Source organism: Vidua chalybeata, chromosome 12 (genome assembly GCF_026979565.1).
Source record: "Vidua chalybeata isolate OUT-0048 chromosome 12, bVidCha1 merged haplotype, whole genome shotgun sequence".
Lineage (NCBI taxonomy): Eukaryota > Metazoa > Chordata > Aves > Passeriformes > Viduidae > Vidua > Vidua chalybeata.
Window position 1 is genome coordinate 20,936,982 of NC_071541.1, and position 18,863 is coordinate 20,955,844.

Genomic DNA, 18,863 nt, shown 5'->3' on the forward strand with positions numbered 1-18,863 from the left:
CACTACCACCAAGTGGTTTGCACGTGACGCTGTTGAGCACACAATGTATTGCTTGTGCTCTCACTGAGCTGTACTAAAGGGATGTCAGCACTAAAAATACATATTTTCTGAAACTGCAACTATTATTCATTATTCTGTTGATATTATCCATTTTTAGCAAAATTAGAGCCTAGAATCAATGCTACACAATTTGGTCTATTTTTAACTTTGTCTTTTTTATCAACTCCATTTTTTTTTTCTATGTCAGGAATTATATTTTTCTTTAAATTCATGATTTAAGGAAAATTACTTAACATATCAAGATATGCTATCATATGCAAATCACTGACACAACAATTTGTAATCAACCAAAAAGATACAAGTTTTTTATTTAATTACAAATAAAATGTATATACTTAAAACCAACAAAAATTTTTATGTAGGCCTGGGTTTTTTTAATATTATAAAGCATCTTTTTTTTTTTAAGTAACCCACTAAACACAGCATCTTTAACTCAAGGCACAAAACACTAATCACAAAGCTGACTGTAAATAATGTAAAAAATGTTAAGTGAAAATATTAAGTGAGGACAAAAAATAACTAGCAAGGAGCATACTAATCACAAACACCTATAACTTGGTTTTTTTATAGGTCAGGTTGCTGTCTTGTTTAACAGCTTTGCATTGACACTGTGCACTCTACCAGAAGGTTCCAGGCTTGGCCAGAGGTCTGGAGGTGCTGCTAAATGGCTCCTTTGTTCCTAAAATCGTCATGCTAATACATAACATCCTACAACAAGTCTCTACATGTAAGGGCATTATTGGTGGTTGTTCTTGTTGAGGCTAATTTTCAGTAAATTCAACAAACCCTAGGCATGTCCTGAAAATCTTTTAATCTAGAAGAGAGAGATGAGTGATAAAAAAATAGACCTTATTAAGGACTCAAACCATCAGTTTGACTCAGCACCCGTCATAGCCGTTTTACTGAGCAAAATGAATAGTACCTTTGAAAGTATATTTTGCTTTTGTGGCAGCCAATGTTTTACAGGCCAGAGACATATGAAAGTACTATCATGTCTTCCTCTACAATAGCAAAAACATAGAAAGCATACTGTGGAAGAAGTGTTACTCAAAATGTGGTTCTGGAGATGAAATCCTGAGTTACACAATGCAACAGCATTAATCAGATAGGTTTCCTGGTATCTTTTTGCCCTTCTCCCTTCAACCAGTGTAGCTTCCTATCATGATTTAAATACATGCACACAAAACCAAACAAAAACAAGAACGAAAAAAAAACCCACCAAAAATCCCCACTAAACAACAAACAAACAAAAAAAGCCCCACAAATCTCCCCCACTCCAAACCCAGTGCTACAAACTAAAGGAACCAACTCTGATGAGTGTGCAGCAAATATCCACTACCAAAGGAGTTATATTGCTTTAAATCTATTCATGCTTTGAGGAGAAACCTCCATGCATCCAGCACTGTTAATGAAGTAATGTCGATGTTCTAACCCAGCAAATTGGTTGGAGAGTTTATTTCCTGGTTTTTGTGACACATCTGAGCAGGATTCAAATTTTCTGATGCTGCAAATGGCAACTAGCTGTGGGTATAACTTAGCCAGGAAACTAATGACAGCACAGTTGAAGCCACAGACAACAGGATATAAACCCTATAAAACCTATATTGAAGTATGATTATTTTTTCCTGCTATAAAAGAAACATAACCCACCTCCCAACACTACTCTGACTAAAGTATTAGCTTCAAATTACTCACCCCTCCTAATGCACCACCACCATCTGCTCCTGCCATTGATTCGACCGAGCTGGTGCTGGCTATCTGAGGAGAAAGAGAATGACAGAACAGTTTCAACATGGACATTCTTCCTCAAATATATTAAACACTGAAAAGAAAAGAAAACAAAAAAACAATGGAGGGTGGGGGGAAGAGAAAAGAAAAAGTTTGCTTTCAGCCCCTCACACACTTTAATTCATAAAATCAGATCACAGAATCATAGAACGGTCTGAATTGAAAGGGACCTTGAAGCTCATCTTGTTCCAGCCCCCTGTCATGAGCAGGGACACCTTCCACTACCCCAGGTGCACATACTGCACATGTGCTCAGCCACCCTCAAATATGGGGTGGGCTCTGATGCAGATGATTTTACAGATGGCACTGAATTGACAACCTGTGCCTGTCCCTCACATGCTGCAGAAAGCCAGTGCCAAAGTTTGAAGGACACTTCTCTATTGGAGCCTGCCAGCCAGACCAGCAGAAGCTCTGTGAAGGCACCTGATTCTGAGAGGAACAAAATTTACTCTATTAAAACACCACTAAGTTAAGTTTCTCTTCTTCACAATGCATGTCAATCCCGAAATAAATGCAAAATGGCATCTCCATTTATTCAGCTATGGAGGTGTATATCTACTAAATACACATAGATGTTTGTATATCTATATATATTTTTATAGAGTTCATATATAATATTAATATATCTATATGTATGCCATATATATAGATATATATCTATACTCAATAGTATTCAATACATATAAAGGGCAAATAAGCTTTGTACATTGACTATCAAAATCACAGGCTGCATTCTAAAAAGAATGGAAAACCATCTTATCTGCAAATTAATTTACAGGGAGTTTGCTAGTTTACACGAGGTTTTCAAATGATTAGATTCTTTATGATAAATTATCCTGTTATTCCCATAGATCATTCTTCCTTTGCCAATCGGACAACATCTCTTATTTCAATATTATCAGTAAGAGCCTGAATGAGAGATGCAGGACTCCAGGCGGCTCTTCAAAATGCAGTTTATTGTATCCAAGACGTTACAGCAGTCCACGGTTGTGGGTGACAGAGCTTGTGCCTACAGCTGTCAGCTCCAGCTGCAGACAAGCCTGAAGACCCTTTAATTTTGGTTACAATGCATTATATACTTTTCTTTGCTAAGCATCTTAAGATGCATTTTACAGAAGTACAAATCTATACCTTAACTTTACCTATAGCCTATAACTACTATCATTACCATATTCATGTTACTACTCTCCAATCACTAAAAGTTAGTATGTTACAGTTTAAGCTAGAAGTTGTTTTTCAGTTTTCTTGCAGTGGAAAATTCTGAGACCTTTTTTCTACTTGCATCATCAGCAGACTTTTTTGCCTGTGCTATCTTTCTGCTTGGTAAAAACATCTTCTTGTTTGAGGTGGGTTTATCCTTTGCTCTAAGCCATAAAACCCCCTTCTAACGTACCCTTTGCCTTCTTAGTTATCCAGTAAAACTGGTGTAGCAATTCTTTTCTTCTATATCAAAACTTGCTTTCATTTCTATTCCTTCTTCAGATTCTACATTCAAAAATCTTTCTGCCAAGCATACGTATCTGTGAGACTTTCTTGTCAAACTTTCATCCTTCCCAACAATTATCAAAATGGCCAGTGCATTTTGGCACTCTGGCTTCATTTCATTTTAAAGCAAGAAGGTGTAATCTCTGTTTGAGTGGCCAAATTGAAGAGCTATTCCTTCTGATGCCTCGTTGGATCTATTTATATTCTAATACAATCAATCAACTCTTTGGAACAAGGAAAGAAGCAAATAAATCCCCTGGGGCCAGGGCTGTGACACCCTAGAGCACTTCCTCAGGGAATTCAATTGAATTAAGGGAAGCATCACTACTCAGCTCTAACCAGCTACTTCTGCCTCTGCAAAAACCATCAACCCTGAGGTGTTCATATCATCTGTTCCTCAGTCCTCTGCAAAGGGGGTTCTTTTCACTGGAATCCTAATCAACCCAGGGTTTTACTCTGCCTAGTAAAAGGACATCTGTGTGCTGTGACGGGACTTGGAAAAAGAAAAATGTAGAGGAAAAAGAGGGTTTGAAGAAGAGCTTGAGAAAACCCCCAGCAAATTTAAGGAAAAGAGTAAATTCCTCCAGTTGCCTATTCAGATCCCCATGTCTGTTTGTTTATTTGGAACAATGGGCTAAAACCCCTCTACGCTTACCTGGAAAATATTTCAAAAGGGCTTCTCCCTGTTACATTACCATTACCACTCACAGTGTCTCAGAGCTGGTAACAATACAGTTATTGAGATGTTTGTCAGAACCACCCCAGATCTACGGGGAAAGAAACAGCAGCATCTAACATTCATGATTTAACTAATAGAAGCATTCTCAATCTCAAATCCTAGGGATGTTACTTCCACAGAGCTCAGCTCTCTACAGCACTTTTCCTTGCCAGCCTTCCAAGACTGCACAAACTGGGTCTGTCACCACACCAGGAGCCTCCAACTCTTCTGAGATGAAGCAGCGGTGAAAGAGGTCCTTTTCCTTGGGAACATTTTTAGATGGTTTTAAAAACACCTTTCACATAGCCTGGAAATGCTGCAGGTGAAAATTGAGGAACTAAACTACAAAAGAACCTGAAAGCTTTCTAAAAACACTTTCTAAAATTACTACTGCTAACATTACCTGGCCTGGCACTGATTGGCAATGACACTGGATATTCCCCTCCTGACAGGTAAGAGTTCATTAATTGCTGAAGACCTGCATAGGCATAATCTTAAGAGTAGGTCAAATTTCAGATCTCTCCACCCCCAAAAACCACAGATCTTCTGTAGGCAGATTTCAGGCTGACACCAACCCAAAATGCTGGTATGAGCTCATGTGAGTCAGCAGGGAAACACAAACATGGTCAGAGTTGCGTGCACTGGTCATGAACTGCAACCAGTCCTAAGCACTGTAACAGAGAAAATGTATGGCCAGGATGGGAAAAAAACCAATTTGACTCTTGTTGTACAGGCTAATTTCTAGTAGCTGTTACAGATCCAGACAGGAATCCACTGTTGGATTCTTGACTCATGAGAGAAAAAAAGGGCCACTTTTTCCTCTAAAGTTGCTGCCCAGTATTCCATAGATTATATGTCTGGTGACTACTACCTAGTGCAGTGTATTGCAGTTAGAATGTTCTCGGTATTTGTCCAGTTTTCCATACAGAAATACTTTCAGCTCATTTTAACTGATAACAATTTCTGTCACATTTAGCTGTCACATCAGTTTCAAAGCTGATTATCTAGAGACGATAATCTCCTAAAAATGCAGGTTAGTATTCTGGCATTAAAGAAATTACAGTACAGATTGCATTAATATCACAGCCAGGGATAAACCAGACTCCTGCTCTGCTGGCTTTTATGAAGAGTAGAGTATAAATATGAGGCTACACCATGAACACAGAAGCAAAATCAAATTGAATTTACAAAGCAAGATAATAATAATGAACTTGACCAGATGCTACATTTTAATTACATAGAAAGAAGTGTGCTTATTAGTTTGCTTATTAGATTTTTTTCCATCAGAGCATCCTGGCTCTGATTGCAGTCATAAGTTAACTGTAAAATATAGACATGAATTGACTATTTTCTATTTTTTTCCCAAGTATTTTTAGCTGATGAATAGTTCAGGATAAGTAAACTACGCCAGATTCAGAAAATGGCTCATTGCTGGCAGCTATCAGTAGCAGGATTCTAGACTTTGTGGAGTGTTCAGAAGATCTTCACTGTCAATCTGATTATATGGGAATGAAAGGCATATCCAACATCTCTCCTGAGGCCCCATGGAAATCAGGCAGATAAAAAATCCAGATTACTGAGTCACCAAATCAGTCCTGAATCTCCAATGAGAGATGTCAAAAATGGTTAGGTACCAAAACAAAAAAACTCAAACAAACAATTTAGGAGGCAGGGGATGGGGAAGATAAAAAGCTCCTGAAGTTCAATCTCTGCAGCTGGACCTTCTCTCCCTCTGCTCCAAGATCTACCACATCTGAAGTCATGAAGTCAGTCATAGGCAGCACTTCATGATATTCCTAAATATTTTGCTCTCTCAGGCCCCATTCCTCTTTAGTTTGTAGCAAATGCCTGTGGCTAAGGTTATCACCATCATTTTCAAGTTGAATGGAGAGATACGGTCCTGATGTGAATACTTTTAAAACGAAATTCCTAGCAAACACAGAGTGATGCCTTACTGTAGAGAAACAATAAAATTTCAAGACTATATTACATATTTAGTTGAAGAGTATTTTTCTGAAATATATTTACTATCTATAAGATAGTATTTTAAGATCCTTTTAAAATGCATTCATTTTCTTTCTGAGTAATTAAAATATTTTAAATAATAATAAAATAACAACAAAGAAATCATCCCAAAATGCATCTCTGATGAGATGGGGAAAAGTAATGAGGAAAATCACCCAGGGACACAAGTAACATTACAGACCGCTAAGCACTCATAACATTGAGGAATTATACCTGTTCTGCTAAAAAAAGCCACCAGCCTGGAAAAACATGCCTGATGGGTCTCTGGCATTGAATTGTCCTGGGTAATTTATTCTGTATCTGCATGGCCGAGTAACTGTGACTGATACACATTTGAGAGCCAGAGAAATGGAGATGACTGCCCTGTAATGTCATATAAAAATCCAGAACAAGACTCCACTATTTTAAAGTTAGTTGTGCAAGTCTTAACTGTTGGTAAAACTGTTCTGGCAAAGGAGAATGAAGCACTAGTACTTACTGAAGAATCAGGAGGATGCTCCTCCTCTTGTGAAAAAGAGCTATTGAAAGCTCTGAAGGTCTCACTGTTCTGTTTGTGCTTTTCTATTGTGGCTTGAATGACCTGAGACAAAGATGTCAGCAAAGATGAGAAGCATCACAAAAAAAAATTTCTCTCATAGGAAGATGGGTAGGATTACCATTTGGTGAAAAACCCTTACACTTGTATAAATGAAAAGGGAACTTAAAAACCTTAAGCGGTGGTGTTAAACCCATTATTGTTTCAGTTAAAAACTAAGACTGCCACAGACAGTGTTTCTACAAGTCAAACTGGAAGAATATACAAGGTCTGATGCCTCAGTCTCTTCTCATATTGGGCTTGAGGAATGCAGGAAAGGGGAGCCCAGCTGGAGTCCCCAGATACTTTCTGGGGCCAGCTGGTCAGCACCAGGAACCTGACTGAGCTCCACACTGCTCCATAAGCAACTCCACCACACTGGCCCACCCAGCTTCCCTGTGCAGCCACATTAATTCAGAAATCCAAAATGATGATTTCAAATGCTGCCTGCATGGTGATTGCCCTCCTTATCATTGGTGCTTTGTACTAACATGAATCCATTCCCTCTTCTCCTCTTCTGTCCTGTTAAAACAAAAGAAAAATAGAGAAAACATCATCGTTCTACTTAAAATATTTTCAGTAAATTCAATTCACAGCTTCACAGCTTTATATCCATTAGACTTTTAGTTTTGCTATCCACTATTTTAAAAACATTGATAATTATTGACAGTAATTATTACCAAATGCCAATAATACTTGATTTGTTGACACAGTGGACCCTACAAGCACTACTATAAATACTGTAAGCATTCAATAAAGGCAATCAACACATTTTGTCTTAGGACCAGCATTCTCTTACATATCTAAGTTACCCACCTCTGCTGCTCACCTCGTGATTTAAAGCTCTGTCACACTAGCACAGCCGTAGATCAATTTCTCCTCACATATTCACAAACCTTCAAAGACTGAACAAGTATCATACCTGGCTTGTAGTTCCAATGATCTCTTTTTTCCTGTTATGGAAAATGTATGAGCCACATTTTGCTTGGCAATTTCTTGGACCTGTAAAAAGCACATCAGCTTTTTACTCATTGACCTTGTCTTTCCAACATTTTTCATGACTTACAAATACAGTCATTCTTTGAAATGCTTAGTCGAAAAGAATAAAGTATAGAAGTAGAAAAAATAAAGGACTGTTTCCACAATTACCTGTCTTGCTACAAAACTTGTGTGTCTGTATCACCAATCAGACTCCTACAGCAGCAGGGGGAGATGGCTCTTGTGCCGGCCAGGGCACATGGTAAGGCTCTCAATCCAAACATGTCACACAGTCACCATTATTCTGCTCCCCTCTGAATGATTCTTATAAAACTTTTAAAAGCCCAACTGTCAGAGACGGAAATGTTATAATTTATGTCTTAAACATCTTCATGAAAGACTTTTGCTTGTTACAGCAAAACTGTACAAAAGCTGCAGAGAAAACCACCAAAACCGTGAATGGAGCCCTACACAGCTCATTGATGAAGATAAGATAAGATAAAGTGACTCAGGAAAGAAGAATACATTCAGAGAGGGATCAAGCTTAGCACCTTCAGGGTGGAGGTCACAGACAGCTGCCAGGCTCAAAGAGACTCTCACGTCAAAGGGTGGGGGGAGGAGATGTTTTGGGCGTGTGATCAAAAAGCCTCTGATCCCAGCAGCGAACACCCATCCTCTGCTATGCAGAGGAGCTCAGCTGTGGGCCCCTTCACCCTGGCAAAAGCTGCATCCACATGAAGGACAGCAGAGTCATGGCCCATCAAAGACCCCTCCCCAAGGGGTCCCCAGACCCTGCACCAGAGATGATGCAACACATCCATACTGTTGCAAAGGACAGTGTCAAACGTGCCCTACTCAGGGGAGGCATGTGGGCATTTCCACCTGGCCAAAACACTTTATTAATCCACTGGATTCCATATTTTCCAGCGACAGGCCGCAGGGTGACCCTCACCACCAAGAAGAGCAGATGGAGGGGAGCAAGGAGATGTTGTTGGGACCCTGGGAAGGGTGATATGCTTCCACCTAACCCATGTCACCCTCCCCTGTCTCCTTGGACAATAGAAAAAGGACACTTCCTTTTCTATTTCTGTCCTTATTTTCTCTTTCTTTCTCTTTGCCTCTTTTAAATAAAATATATCACTTTTTTTGGCACCAACATCTTAACTTCATTTGTTTTTAATCAAGTTTTGGGGTATATTTCAAACCTTTCTGGGTTTGATCCATTTTATTCACAGAGGCTTAGTTTTCTTTGGTCTTCTGTGTTAAGCTGGTTCATTACACCAACCAATCAAAAAAACTCAAAAATATATAGAATCATAGAATCATTAAGGTTGGAAAAGACCTTTAAGATCTTCAAGTCCAACCATCAAAACAGCACCATCACATTCACCACAAAACCATGTTCTCAAGTGCCACATCCACATGGTTTTTGAACACTTCCAGAGATGGTGACTTCACCACTTCCCTGGGCAGCCTGTACCAGGGCTGGACAACTATTTCAGTGAAGGAATATTCCGTAATATCCAACCTAAGCCTCCCTTGGTGCAACTTGAGGCTGCTTCCTCTCATCCTGTCACCCGTGAGAAGAGGCCAACCCTCACCTGGCTACACCAACTTTCAGACAGTTGTAGAAAGCGAAAAGGTCTCGCTCCTTATCTCCAGGAAGAATCCCCCCAGCTCCCTCATCAGACTTGTGCTCCAGACCCTTCCCCAGCTCTGCTGCGCTTCTCTGCACACACTCCGGCACCTTAAGGTCGTTTTTGTAGAGGAAAAGCTGCATTGATCCAAAGCTAGGCTTTAAGATTCTATTATATTTTTACATTTGTATAATGTTATGTATTTAGATTCAGCAGGGATCCAAAGCTATCAAGAACATTAAAAAAAGGGAAAAGAAGAGATGCAAACCTGCAGTCCTGCAATGTCCATCTTCTCTCGGACACTGAACTTCTGGCCGATCAGCCTCAGTTTTGGCACACAGTACAGCACCATGCTGTTAAACTGCAATGAGGCAAGAGTTTAATTTAGGCATTTACATGGTGGACACAGCCTGCACTGTGAAAGTTTAGGGCTTTGGTGTGTTTTACTCTAAGACATAGTTCTCAAGAAGAGATTTAAGGTGAAAGTGAGGCTAATGGATCATTACAGAAAGAAGTGGGCAGACAGAAACAAGTCAGCCAGTCACTTCTCCCTTCTGCCCCTCCCTCTGAATTGTACTGCCTTGAAAGTATGAGAGCCCTTCTCCCAGTGCCAGTGAGAGCTGGCCATCTCCTGCAGCAAGGTGGTTTGGCCGGAAACCACCTCCTGTAGCACTCTGCAAAAACTCAGCCTCTGAGGAGGGAGATGGAAAAAAACTACTTTGGGCCAGCAAAGGCACAGCATGGAAGAAAGAAGGAAATCCTTGAGGAAAAAGCTACAAGAGAAAACTGCTGCTCAGAAGGAGTAGCTGGGCTCAGCTGGTGAATGCTTTTTGTCTTTAAGCTTAGGAAGATGGAAATGTACCACAGAATCATAGATTCAAAGGATGGTTTGGGTTGGAAGGGACCTTAAAGCCTATCTCATTCCACCCTCTGCCATGAGAAGGGACCCCTTCCACTAGACCGGTATGCTCTAATGCCCATCCAACCTGAGCACAGCCCTGAAAATAAAAGAGCAACTGAAACACTCACCAGGAATAAATACCTGTCCTGTGCTGTGCCATTCTTAGCTGAAAGTTTCTGAATGTGTCCTTCTTTAATGAGCTCATTGGCTGGGTTAACAATATCCTCTTCACCACCCAGGCGCTCATAGACTTCCAAAAGCTTGTGCATCTTTTCCTGCCAGTACAAACCCCCAGCAATTTAAATTAAAAAAAAAAAAAAATTATTCCATGTTTTCTATCGCCTACTGTTTAACTTCTGTGGTAAATGTATGTAAGTTGAAAAAAAACAGTCTTTCACTTCCACTGTAGCTTTGCATTTATATTAAAACCCATTGCATATTTTTCAGTGCTATTCCCCACTCTGGATTAGTCACACTGGATTAGTTATACTTGGATTGTACCATTTAATGAGACTTTGAGATAAATTTATTTGATACTTTTAGACTATTACTATTCAACAATAAGTATGTATCATTGAATCATAAAGGTTGAAATAAATCTCTAAGATCATCAAGTCCAAATACTAATCTTTTGAACTTCTTTTCTTTTCTAAAGAAGCAATGTCCAATAAAATCAATGGCCAAGTTGGACACCTGTATGTTACCAAATAATGGAAGCATGATTTATTTTTTCTATTGCACCACAACAGGAGTAAGCAGCTAACAATTAATTCAACCCTCCACTAACTTTTGGGGATTTTGCTACAGCATTCACTTTCAGTCTGGCTTAGACCTCACACAGCAAAATTATTATAGCAGCCTTTCCCAATGGACTCTCGTGTACTAACAGAAAAAGCAACCAACACAGAAACCAATGAGCCAACGAGTCGTTTCATATTCCTGATATCTGCAGAGATACTGTACAAAGCCCCCAGGAGTTGTTAAGAGGCCCTAAACCAGAAAAATTTCCATCAAAATATATCCTTATCAAGGGAACATGCCAGACTCAAATAGAAACAGATGGTTTCCTAACTATGTTTTCAGACATACTCGCAATACACAGACATCAGCTGGCCACTTCCCCACAGCAGCCACAGGAAACGTGGTCTCATGGTGTCCCCACTAGCAGGGGAAGGAAGTAAATGGTCTGATAGGGAAGTGAATATAAACCTTGGACCCCCAAATGTTCAATGGGTGTTAAGTCAGATACACAGCATTTCAGGTCTGTTTGATACAAAATGTCCTGAAACACCTGGGTGCACCAAAAGGATAACATCTGCAGCTGTAAAGCCCATTTACTTTAATGGTAATGCACTAGCTCTTCTATATGTAAAACATGTGCTAATGTCCAAAATCTCCACAGTCTGACTGCCCAGCTTTTGAAGCACAGCTTTCTGACGCTATTGATGCATGCAAAATGCACATTCTGGCCCACTTACGATGGGCCAAAATCAAATCAAAGCAACCTTCATTCTGTTGAAGAACAGTAGGGCTAAAAAAATAGTGTGAAAATCTGCAAGGACACCTTGTGAATGGGCCTAATTGGAATACTTTCAACACTTTTCAAGGAAAAGCAAATAAGTTTTATGAAGACTTCCTTTTCTAACTCATTGGGTCCTTAATAATGAGGGAAGTGGAATTTAAGCCCAACAAGCCACAGAAAACTGCATTTATAATAAAAAGAACTCAGACACCCAACACATGTTTAAAGTGAGTGACAGTCAGATATTTCTCTCCAGTTACCGTACTGAGCCTATTGCAATGGGAGGCCCTCAGTTTAGTCAAATGTTTCAGTCAGATCACGATTCTGTTATGGAATTGCTACTCACCATCTTCCGGATGGCTGCATTGGAATGGTTTGCTGCTGTTGATATCAGCTCCAGTGACTCTGCAATAAAAGTACCAACAGTTATGCATTCTCTAGATTATATCTTTTAATAGCACCTTGGGGGACAGGTTCTCCTCTCTGAGTAGTTTTTCCTTCAAAATTGATGATACATAAGCAATTACAGACACTTTCAGTTCTGCCTGTTCAACTGATCTATGTTTCATCTTTCTCTCCTAAAAATCTAGATAAGCCAAAAAGAACCCTCACTTTCTAGGAGCCACCTATTAAAAGTCAAGTCTCACTTAAGTCTTCCCAAGCATATTTTTAAGATTGTTTTCCTAAAACAGGGCTTGCCTGCTTATGGTGATATGGACACTGTTTTGGTTGAGAACAAAAACTCCTTGTAATCAAGAGAAGTCCATTTCTCCTGTTTCACCATATAAACAGAGTCTATCTGGCTTTCTTGGCAAGAAATACACATTTAAATACAATACAAATTTTAAATTATTCTTCTTTTCTTCCTCTGGCTACTGCAAGGATGTCTTCCTGTCTTTGTCCTTAGCCACACAATGGATTAAACAAAAAAGTTAAATCTTCCACTACAGCAAACTTCAACATACTGTCAACTGTTTATTTGCCAAAGCTGCCTTCATTCCTAGAGCAGGCATTCCAACCCTTTTCTTCTCAACTCCAAAAGCATTCAAAATCCCTTTGCTTGGCAATAATTTGATTAATTGAAATCTCCATTTCTACCATAGCTGGTAGATGTGGTTGTAAGTATCTGAACATGTGAAGAAAAACTGCCCAAGATTTCATTGTGCTTTTAGACAGAGAGGCGTTTACATGTACTTTCAGCATCTTTCCTGTCTGGAGATTCTTCTGGAAGTTTCTTTAAATAGTCCTTCAGGAGAAGCTCATAACGAGGAATCCTTTGCACTGGTTCAAGCATGTGATGCTGCAAAGTCAGGTTTCCACACACCTCCTGTTTCTGTAACGGAGAGCAAACAAGAACAGGAGGGTTTGATTTTTTCCTGCCTTTGGTGTATAACAGCAATGAAAAATGACCATTCACATACAGCTAAAGGAGTGTACAGGAGCTTCTCAAACCATCATGGATCAACAGACTCATTAGTTTGGAAAAGACCCTTGAGATGACTGAGTCTAAACATAAACCTATCATTGCCAAGGCCAACTAGATCAAATCCCCAGGTGCAACATCTGCATGTCTTTTAAATCCCTCCAGGGATAGTGATTCCATCACTGCCCTGGGCAGCCTGAGCCAAGGTTGGACAACCCTCTCCATCAAGAAGTTTTCCCTAATATCCAATCTAAATCTTCCCCTGGCACAGCTTGAGGTCATTTCCTCTTGTCCTGTCTCTTGTTCCCTGGAAGCAGAGCCCAATCTCTCCCCCATCTGCCCCTTCCTGTCAGGGAGTTGTGCAGATTGAGAAGGTCCCTCCCGAGCTTCCTTTTCTCCAGACTGAGCTCCTTTCCCAGCTTCCTCAGCCCCTTCCCCAGCTCTGTTCTCGTCTCTGAACACACTCCACCCCCTCAAACTCTTTCTTGTTGTGAGGGGCTCAAAACTGACCCCAGAATGTCCAGGACAGGGGATGGGCACTGCCCTGGCCCTGCTGCCACACCAGGGCTGGAACAGCCCGAGACGCCCTGGTCCTTCTCACCCACCTGGGCTCCTGCTCAGCCACTGCCACCAGCACCCCCAGAGCCTTTCCTGCTGGCCCTTTCCAGCGCCTCTGGCTCAGCCTGGAGCTGCAAGGGCTGTTGTGACCCAAGGACAGGACTTGGCACTTGACCTTGTTCAACCTCAGATCACTGGCCTCAGATCCGGCTTCTCCAGAGCTGGAGAGCCTGACAGCAGATATCAGATCTGGCAGGTTTTATGTGACTCTTCATCACATCTGGCATTTTCTGCCAATATGCAACTACCTTCTTTCAGAAGGCTCAGAGAAGCTCTTCCCATCCATGGCCCTGTGCAGCATTATTCTCTCAACTTCAGGAAATCAGAATGCCCCCAGGAATGTATTGCTTGCCAGAGCTCACTGTATGAGCAATAGACACACTGCTCACACATCAGCTTGAAAGGCAGAGCTCTCTCAAATTCTGCTTCTTTTTCATTTGGCCAGGAAGGGGAGGAGGTTTGAGTCTGGTTACATTAAACATCATCCAATAAGGCACCAATGTGCTCTGCTTATAATGGCACTGAGTATTGCAGTGTACTTGTTTTCATAGGATCCGGTGAAGCTAAAGAATATTTCTGTTTAAAAGAGGAGAGATGAGAATCTCAGTAAGAACCAGTAACTTGCTTTAAAGCACACAGAAGTTTCTGCTAGCGATGTCATCAGACTCCATAGTAATATGTTAACCACAGACACACAAGCTCTTCTACACAGCATTACTTTTACATCAGCCCACTAATGTGGTTTGTTCCAGTGTAAACAGTCTCTCTACAACCATGTTAATTTCACTGTACATTTCTCAGAGAAAGGAACTTCTTTCAAGTATCTGCAATTTCCTCATAAATATTCCAGCCCACACCACACTGCTGACTCGCTCCATTCTCACAGCAAGACTGGAGATAATGGGATGAATGTCTGAGCAAAAAATATTAGCTATCCTTCCAGAAATTCAGAGGACTAAATTTGATAAGTCACAGTCATCAGCTTATTAGTAACATTTGATTTTTGTTTTTTGCTTTCCCTAATTTAACACAATTAGTAACAGTGAATGCCTTATGCTATATATTATATATACACTGTTCCATTAGCAGCTTAGGTAGTGCATCCCTGAAGGATCACAACACACTTCAACTGGTATGTTGAAAACCATCACTGGCTTTTGTGCAGAGAACCATCACTGGATAGTGCAGAGATATGTCAGATGAGTGGACTAAGCATTCTGGGGCCAATCTCTGCCTCCTGCAGCTATGATCACTGAGCAATGGAGCAAAAGGTGCTGTGTAGGTGTGACTAAATAACCTACAGTGCAATTCTGTCATCAGCAGGTTTCCGAGGTGCATCTCCTGCCTGCATCGCCAGTGCCCACACTGCCTGGCAAGAGTCCTGCTCAAGCAACAGCTGCCCATGGTCTGGAACCGTGCAGACCGACAGGTGACACACATAATTTGTGTTGGTAGGAAGACACAGGTGAATTTTAGAGAAGGGAGTTGCCTGTGCTGTAGGGAAAACAGTCCCAAATGGATTACCCTGCAGAAAGTCATGGCTTGCCACAGGCTGAGGACAGCAAAACACAGTGCTGGTGTGCATGTCCTTAGTGGAAACAGGGTGGGTACAGGCAGAACAAGGGTAAGAAAAGACCCTGTGGAGTAGCAGCATGGCAGGAAAGGACCTCCCCCAGTCCTTGCTTCTCCAAACTTCTGTCAGAATCTCTGAGACAGCCCTAAACCTCCACACAGGGCCTCTCCTCTCCCAGCTTGCTAGGGGATTACTTGATTCCTGACAGCTGGCCCAGTCACAATCCTCCCATTTAGGGCAGGCAGCTGTACTCCCTGCTCAGCTTAACCCACTCCTTGCCAGCCCTCCCCTTCCAAAGGATGGTATCTGCCTTCCCAGGACTGGCACAAGGATGCTTATGAACATCCTGGAGCCTACATCCCTTCAGCTGGCCCAGGGGACAGGCAGGATAGAGCAGTTTTATGGATACATCAGCATAACTGGAGCTCTTCCCCTCTCCCTGCTCAGCTTTTTGTGCAATTATGAGAAAACACATGAAAATCCGTGTTAAACACCCTCCTGTGGAGCTGATCACAAGAGTTGCTTGCCACTTTGGAAGCCTCAGGAAAACTAGACGAACAGCAGATGCTGTCAGTGACATATCCAAACTTAAGCACATCCACCTCAGAATGAAACTAAATTTATTAAAAAAAAATAAAGTTAGAAATGAGGAAGACAAATCCAAAAGAGTCAGAATTACTGGGCCAAGGATGAAGTTTCATTCTGTGATCTGATACTCCTCTTAAACCACAGACTCATGGAATGGTTTGGGTTGGAAGGGACCTTGTACAACATCCAGCCCAACCCCTGTCTACTGTCCCAAGTTGCTCCAAGCCCCATCCAGCCTGGTCTTGAACACTTCCAGGGATCCAGGGGCAGCCACAGCTTCTCTGGGCAGCCTGTGCCAGGGCCTCACCACCCTCACAGGGAAGAATTACTTTCCAATATCCCATCTAACCCTGCTCTCTAAGTTTAAAGTCATATAAAAAAAAAAAAAAAAAAAAAAAAAGCTTGAGTGGGATAGAAGCTGTGTGTGAAATCTGTGTACCAGCAAAAGAGAAGAAAGGAATGCCACTAAAATTGTGTAATTTTAGTATGTCTTGTTATCTTGACAATGGGTGTCATGAACTGGGAAACAAATAAATACACTGAATCAAGTGAGGCTCTCTCACTCCTGGGTCTAGCCAGCAGAGAGTTAATTTTTTCCAGTAGCCAGGAGGGGTGTGGCCAGGGCCCCAGTGTTATTGGATAACATTCCAGGTCACTGCCCGGCTGGAAGAGAGGGTCTCCTTTCAGAGGAGAAGGTTCCTTATGGTGGAGCAAGTGTGGCACATGGAACATTTTGGGTGATGCTGGTCCTGACTAGAGGGAGTGGTTTGGGTGATGTAGCTGCAGCTGGATTGAGCTTTGCACTCTCTTTAGTACGCCTTTATTTTCATTATTAATATTGTTGCTCTGTTTGTTTTCTTATCTCACTGGTGTTTTCAATAAATTGTTCTTAACTCAACCCATGATTTTTGCCTTTTGTGTCTCCAGCTCTCCTCTTCAGATGCTCCAGGGGGAGGGGAGGGGAAAAGGGCAGAGGGGGGAAGCAAAGGAGTAGCAGTGTGGTTTTGGAGTTTCTACACTGGAGAGCATAATTCCTAAACTATTACAATCTCCAAGTCCTACTATGCCAATTAACAACATACCTGTATATTCTGAACAACATCTTTGAAGGGAGAGGACCGCTGCATACATGTGTTCACAATGTCCATTGCCCTGTCAAAGTTCTTTACATATTCTCCATACATTTTCAGAAAAGGAGCAAGTTTCTGTAGGATATCTCCTAGCCGTGGGTTGACGCTCCTATGGTAAAGAGACAGGTAAGTACTGAAATCTCTGGAAATCAATGGTATCTTCAGAGAGAAAACACAGCTGTAAGATTTCCACAGTTGTCTCCCACATGCACAAGCGCTTACACATATGTGCAATCAAGATAGGCTAAGTGTAGTTTAAGGTAATCTATGCAATATCCTAGATGAAACTTCAGACTTGAATCCTGTTTTTACAAGGGATGACATTTCTGCCCTCACTGTCTTAAGAGCAGACTGACTACATATTATTAAAGGAATAGCTGTATATCTGTTCTGCCCAACACAAAATCTTGTGGGAAACTTTTACTTCTTAAAAATAATCTCTTCCACCACAGCCAAACATCTGAATTGGTTTTAATACAAAGAGATGGTTCAATTCAGCGGGGTAATCCCTAGGGGCCAGTAACCCCAGGCTGGAGCAGCAGTAGCCACACATCTCTCTCTGCCAAAGTCATGGCCAGGCAGCGAGCCAGCCATTCTCCCCCAGTCTGCCTGCAAGACCTTCTTTAGCCAGTTAACAAGCTTCTATCCTTTTCTGACTCCCAGACTCTGCAGTTTTCCTCCCCTTTGTTACAGCTGTCCCTGCAAGTGCAAATCAGGCACAGAGGTGCTGAGACTCATTTATTCCTTCTGGTCACTGACAAACGTGTGAAGACTGGACTCAGCCGAGAGAGAGGCAAGCCCTGGTCTTGTCTTGGTCAATCAGGGTACCTGGAAAGGTCAGCACTATCTGCACCTGCCACTGCAGGACACCATGCAGCCAATGTGTCCCCTTCAAATCGGGTTTCCTAGATCTGACTTACAATTAACCTTTCTACCTATCACTGCATTTCTGCCTTATCTAAAACTTACAGAATCACAGAATCATGGAATCATTAGGGCTGGAAAAGACCTCTAAAATCAACAAGTCCCACCTGCAACTTCTTATAATAGCCAAATTTTAATTGGAATTTGAAAATATTTATATCAGCTATGGGGCCAAAAGAAGCAATTTCATTCCTTCCTAGTACTGTATTTTCATAGTACTGCAATAATAGGAGAGTGGGAATGCAGTAAGGAAAACAGCTCTGGTAATACTTCCAACTAAAAAAACACTCACAATGTATTCTGGAAGTTTTGAGTGCTCAGGCCTATTCCTTAAGTCAGAAATGTTTGAGAGACTTCAGAAATGTCTGAGAGTTAGTAAATAACTAATGTAACTACTGCATTAAACAATAAAAAATTTGAAATTAGACTAGGCCTTATGGTTGCTACAGTTTCTTGAAAATGTATTTTTTAAATAATGGTAATGACAGCTACCTACCATTCTTGTGTAATTCTTGTTTTGAGCTCAGGAAGAAGAAATTGTCCATGGAAACAATAGATCGAAGAAATATTTGAGAAGATGCCTGTTATCACTTCAGATGAGATCCCTGCTTTGGACAATTTAGTACAAAAAACCTGCAGAAGGCAACAAGACAGTACCAACATTTTTTTACAAAAAACAGTCCTAGACATGCTGATTTTAGATTGCAATTTTGCAAAGCTGACTGCTTAGAACAAAACTGCAGATTTTGACCCCTGGTAGCCAGTTCTTGGAGTCTTAAGGAGGTTCACAAAACTTAAGCCCACTTTCACCTAGGGTTAGATATATCACTATAGGCTATTGAAAAAACTAGGAAAGTCTGAGCTGTAACTCAAAAAATACTGAAATTACTGAGAAGATCAGGTATCTCATATTTGAGTG

General features: G+C 41.1%; 1 protein-coding gene across 3 annotated transcripts in view; it reads right to left on the reverse strand.

The window, feature by feature from the left end:
* Positions 1 to 18,863, reverse strand: part of FGD3 (FYVE, RhoGEF and PH domain containing 3) — a 94,930-nt gene that overhangs the window by 14,042 nt on the left and 62,025 nt on the right. For all 3 annotated transcript variants that reach the window (XM_053954159.1, XM_053954161.1, XM_053954160.1), the window contains 10 exons: positions 18,441 to 18,577; positions 16,973 to 17,129; positions 12,883 to 13,021; positions 12,035 to 12,093; positions 10,295 to 10,441; positions 9,534 to 9,626; positions 7,573 to 7,652; positions 7,142 to 7,172; positions 6,555 to 6,656; positions 1,756 to 1,818 (listed from right to left, as the gene is read on the reverse strand). In XM_053954159.1, the coding sequence (XP_053810134.1) occupies positions 1,756 to 1,818; positions 6,555 to 6,656; positions 7,142 to 7,172; positions 7,573 to 7,652; positions 9,534 to 9,626; positions 10,295 to 10,441; positions 12,035 to 12,093; positions 12,883 to 13,021; positions 16,973 to 17,129; positions 18,441 to 18,577 (1,008 nt within the window). The remainder of the gene's footprint in view (positions 1 to 1,755; positions 1,819 to 6,554; positions 6,657 to 7,141; positions 7,173 to 7,572; positions 7,653 to 9,533; positions 9,627 to 10,294; positions 10,442 to 12,034; positions 12,094 to 12,882; positions 13,022 to 16,972; positions 17,130 to 18,440; positions 18,578 to 18,863) is intronic.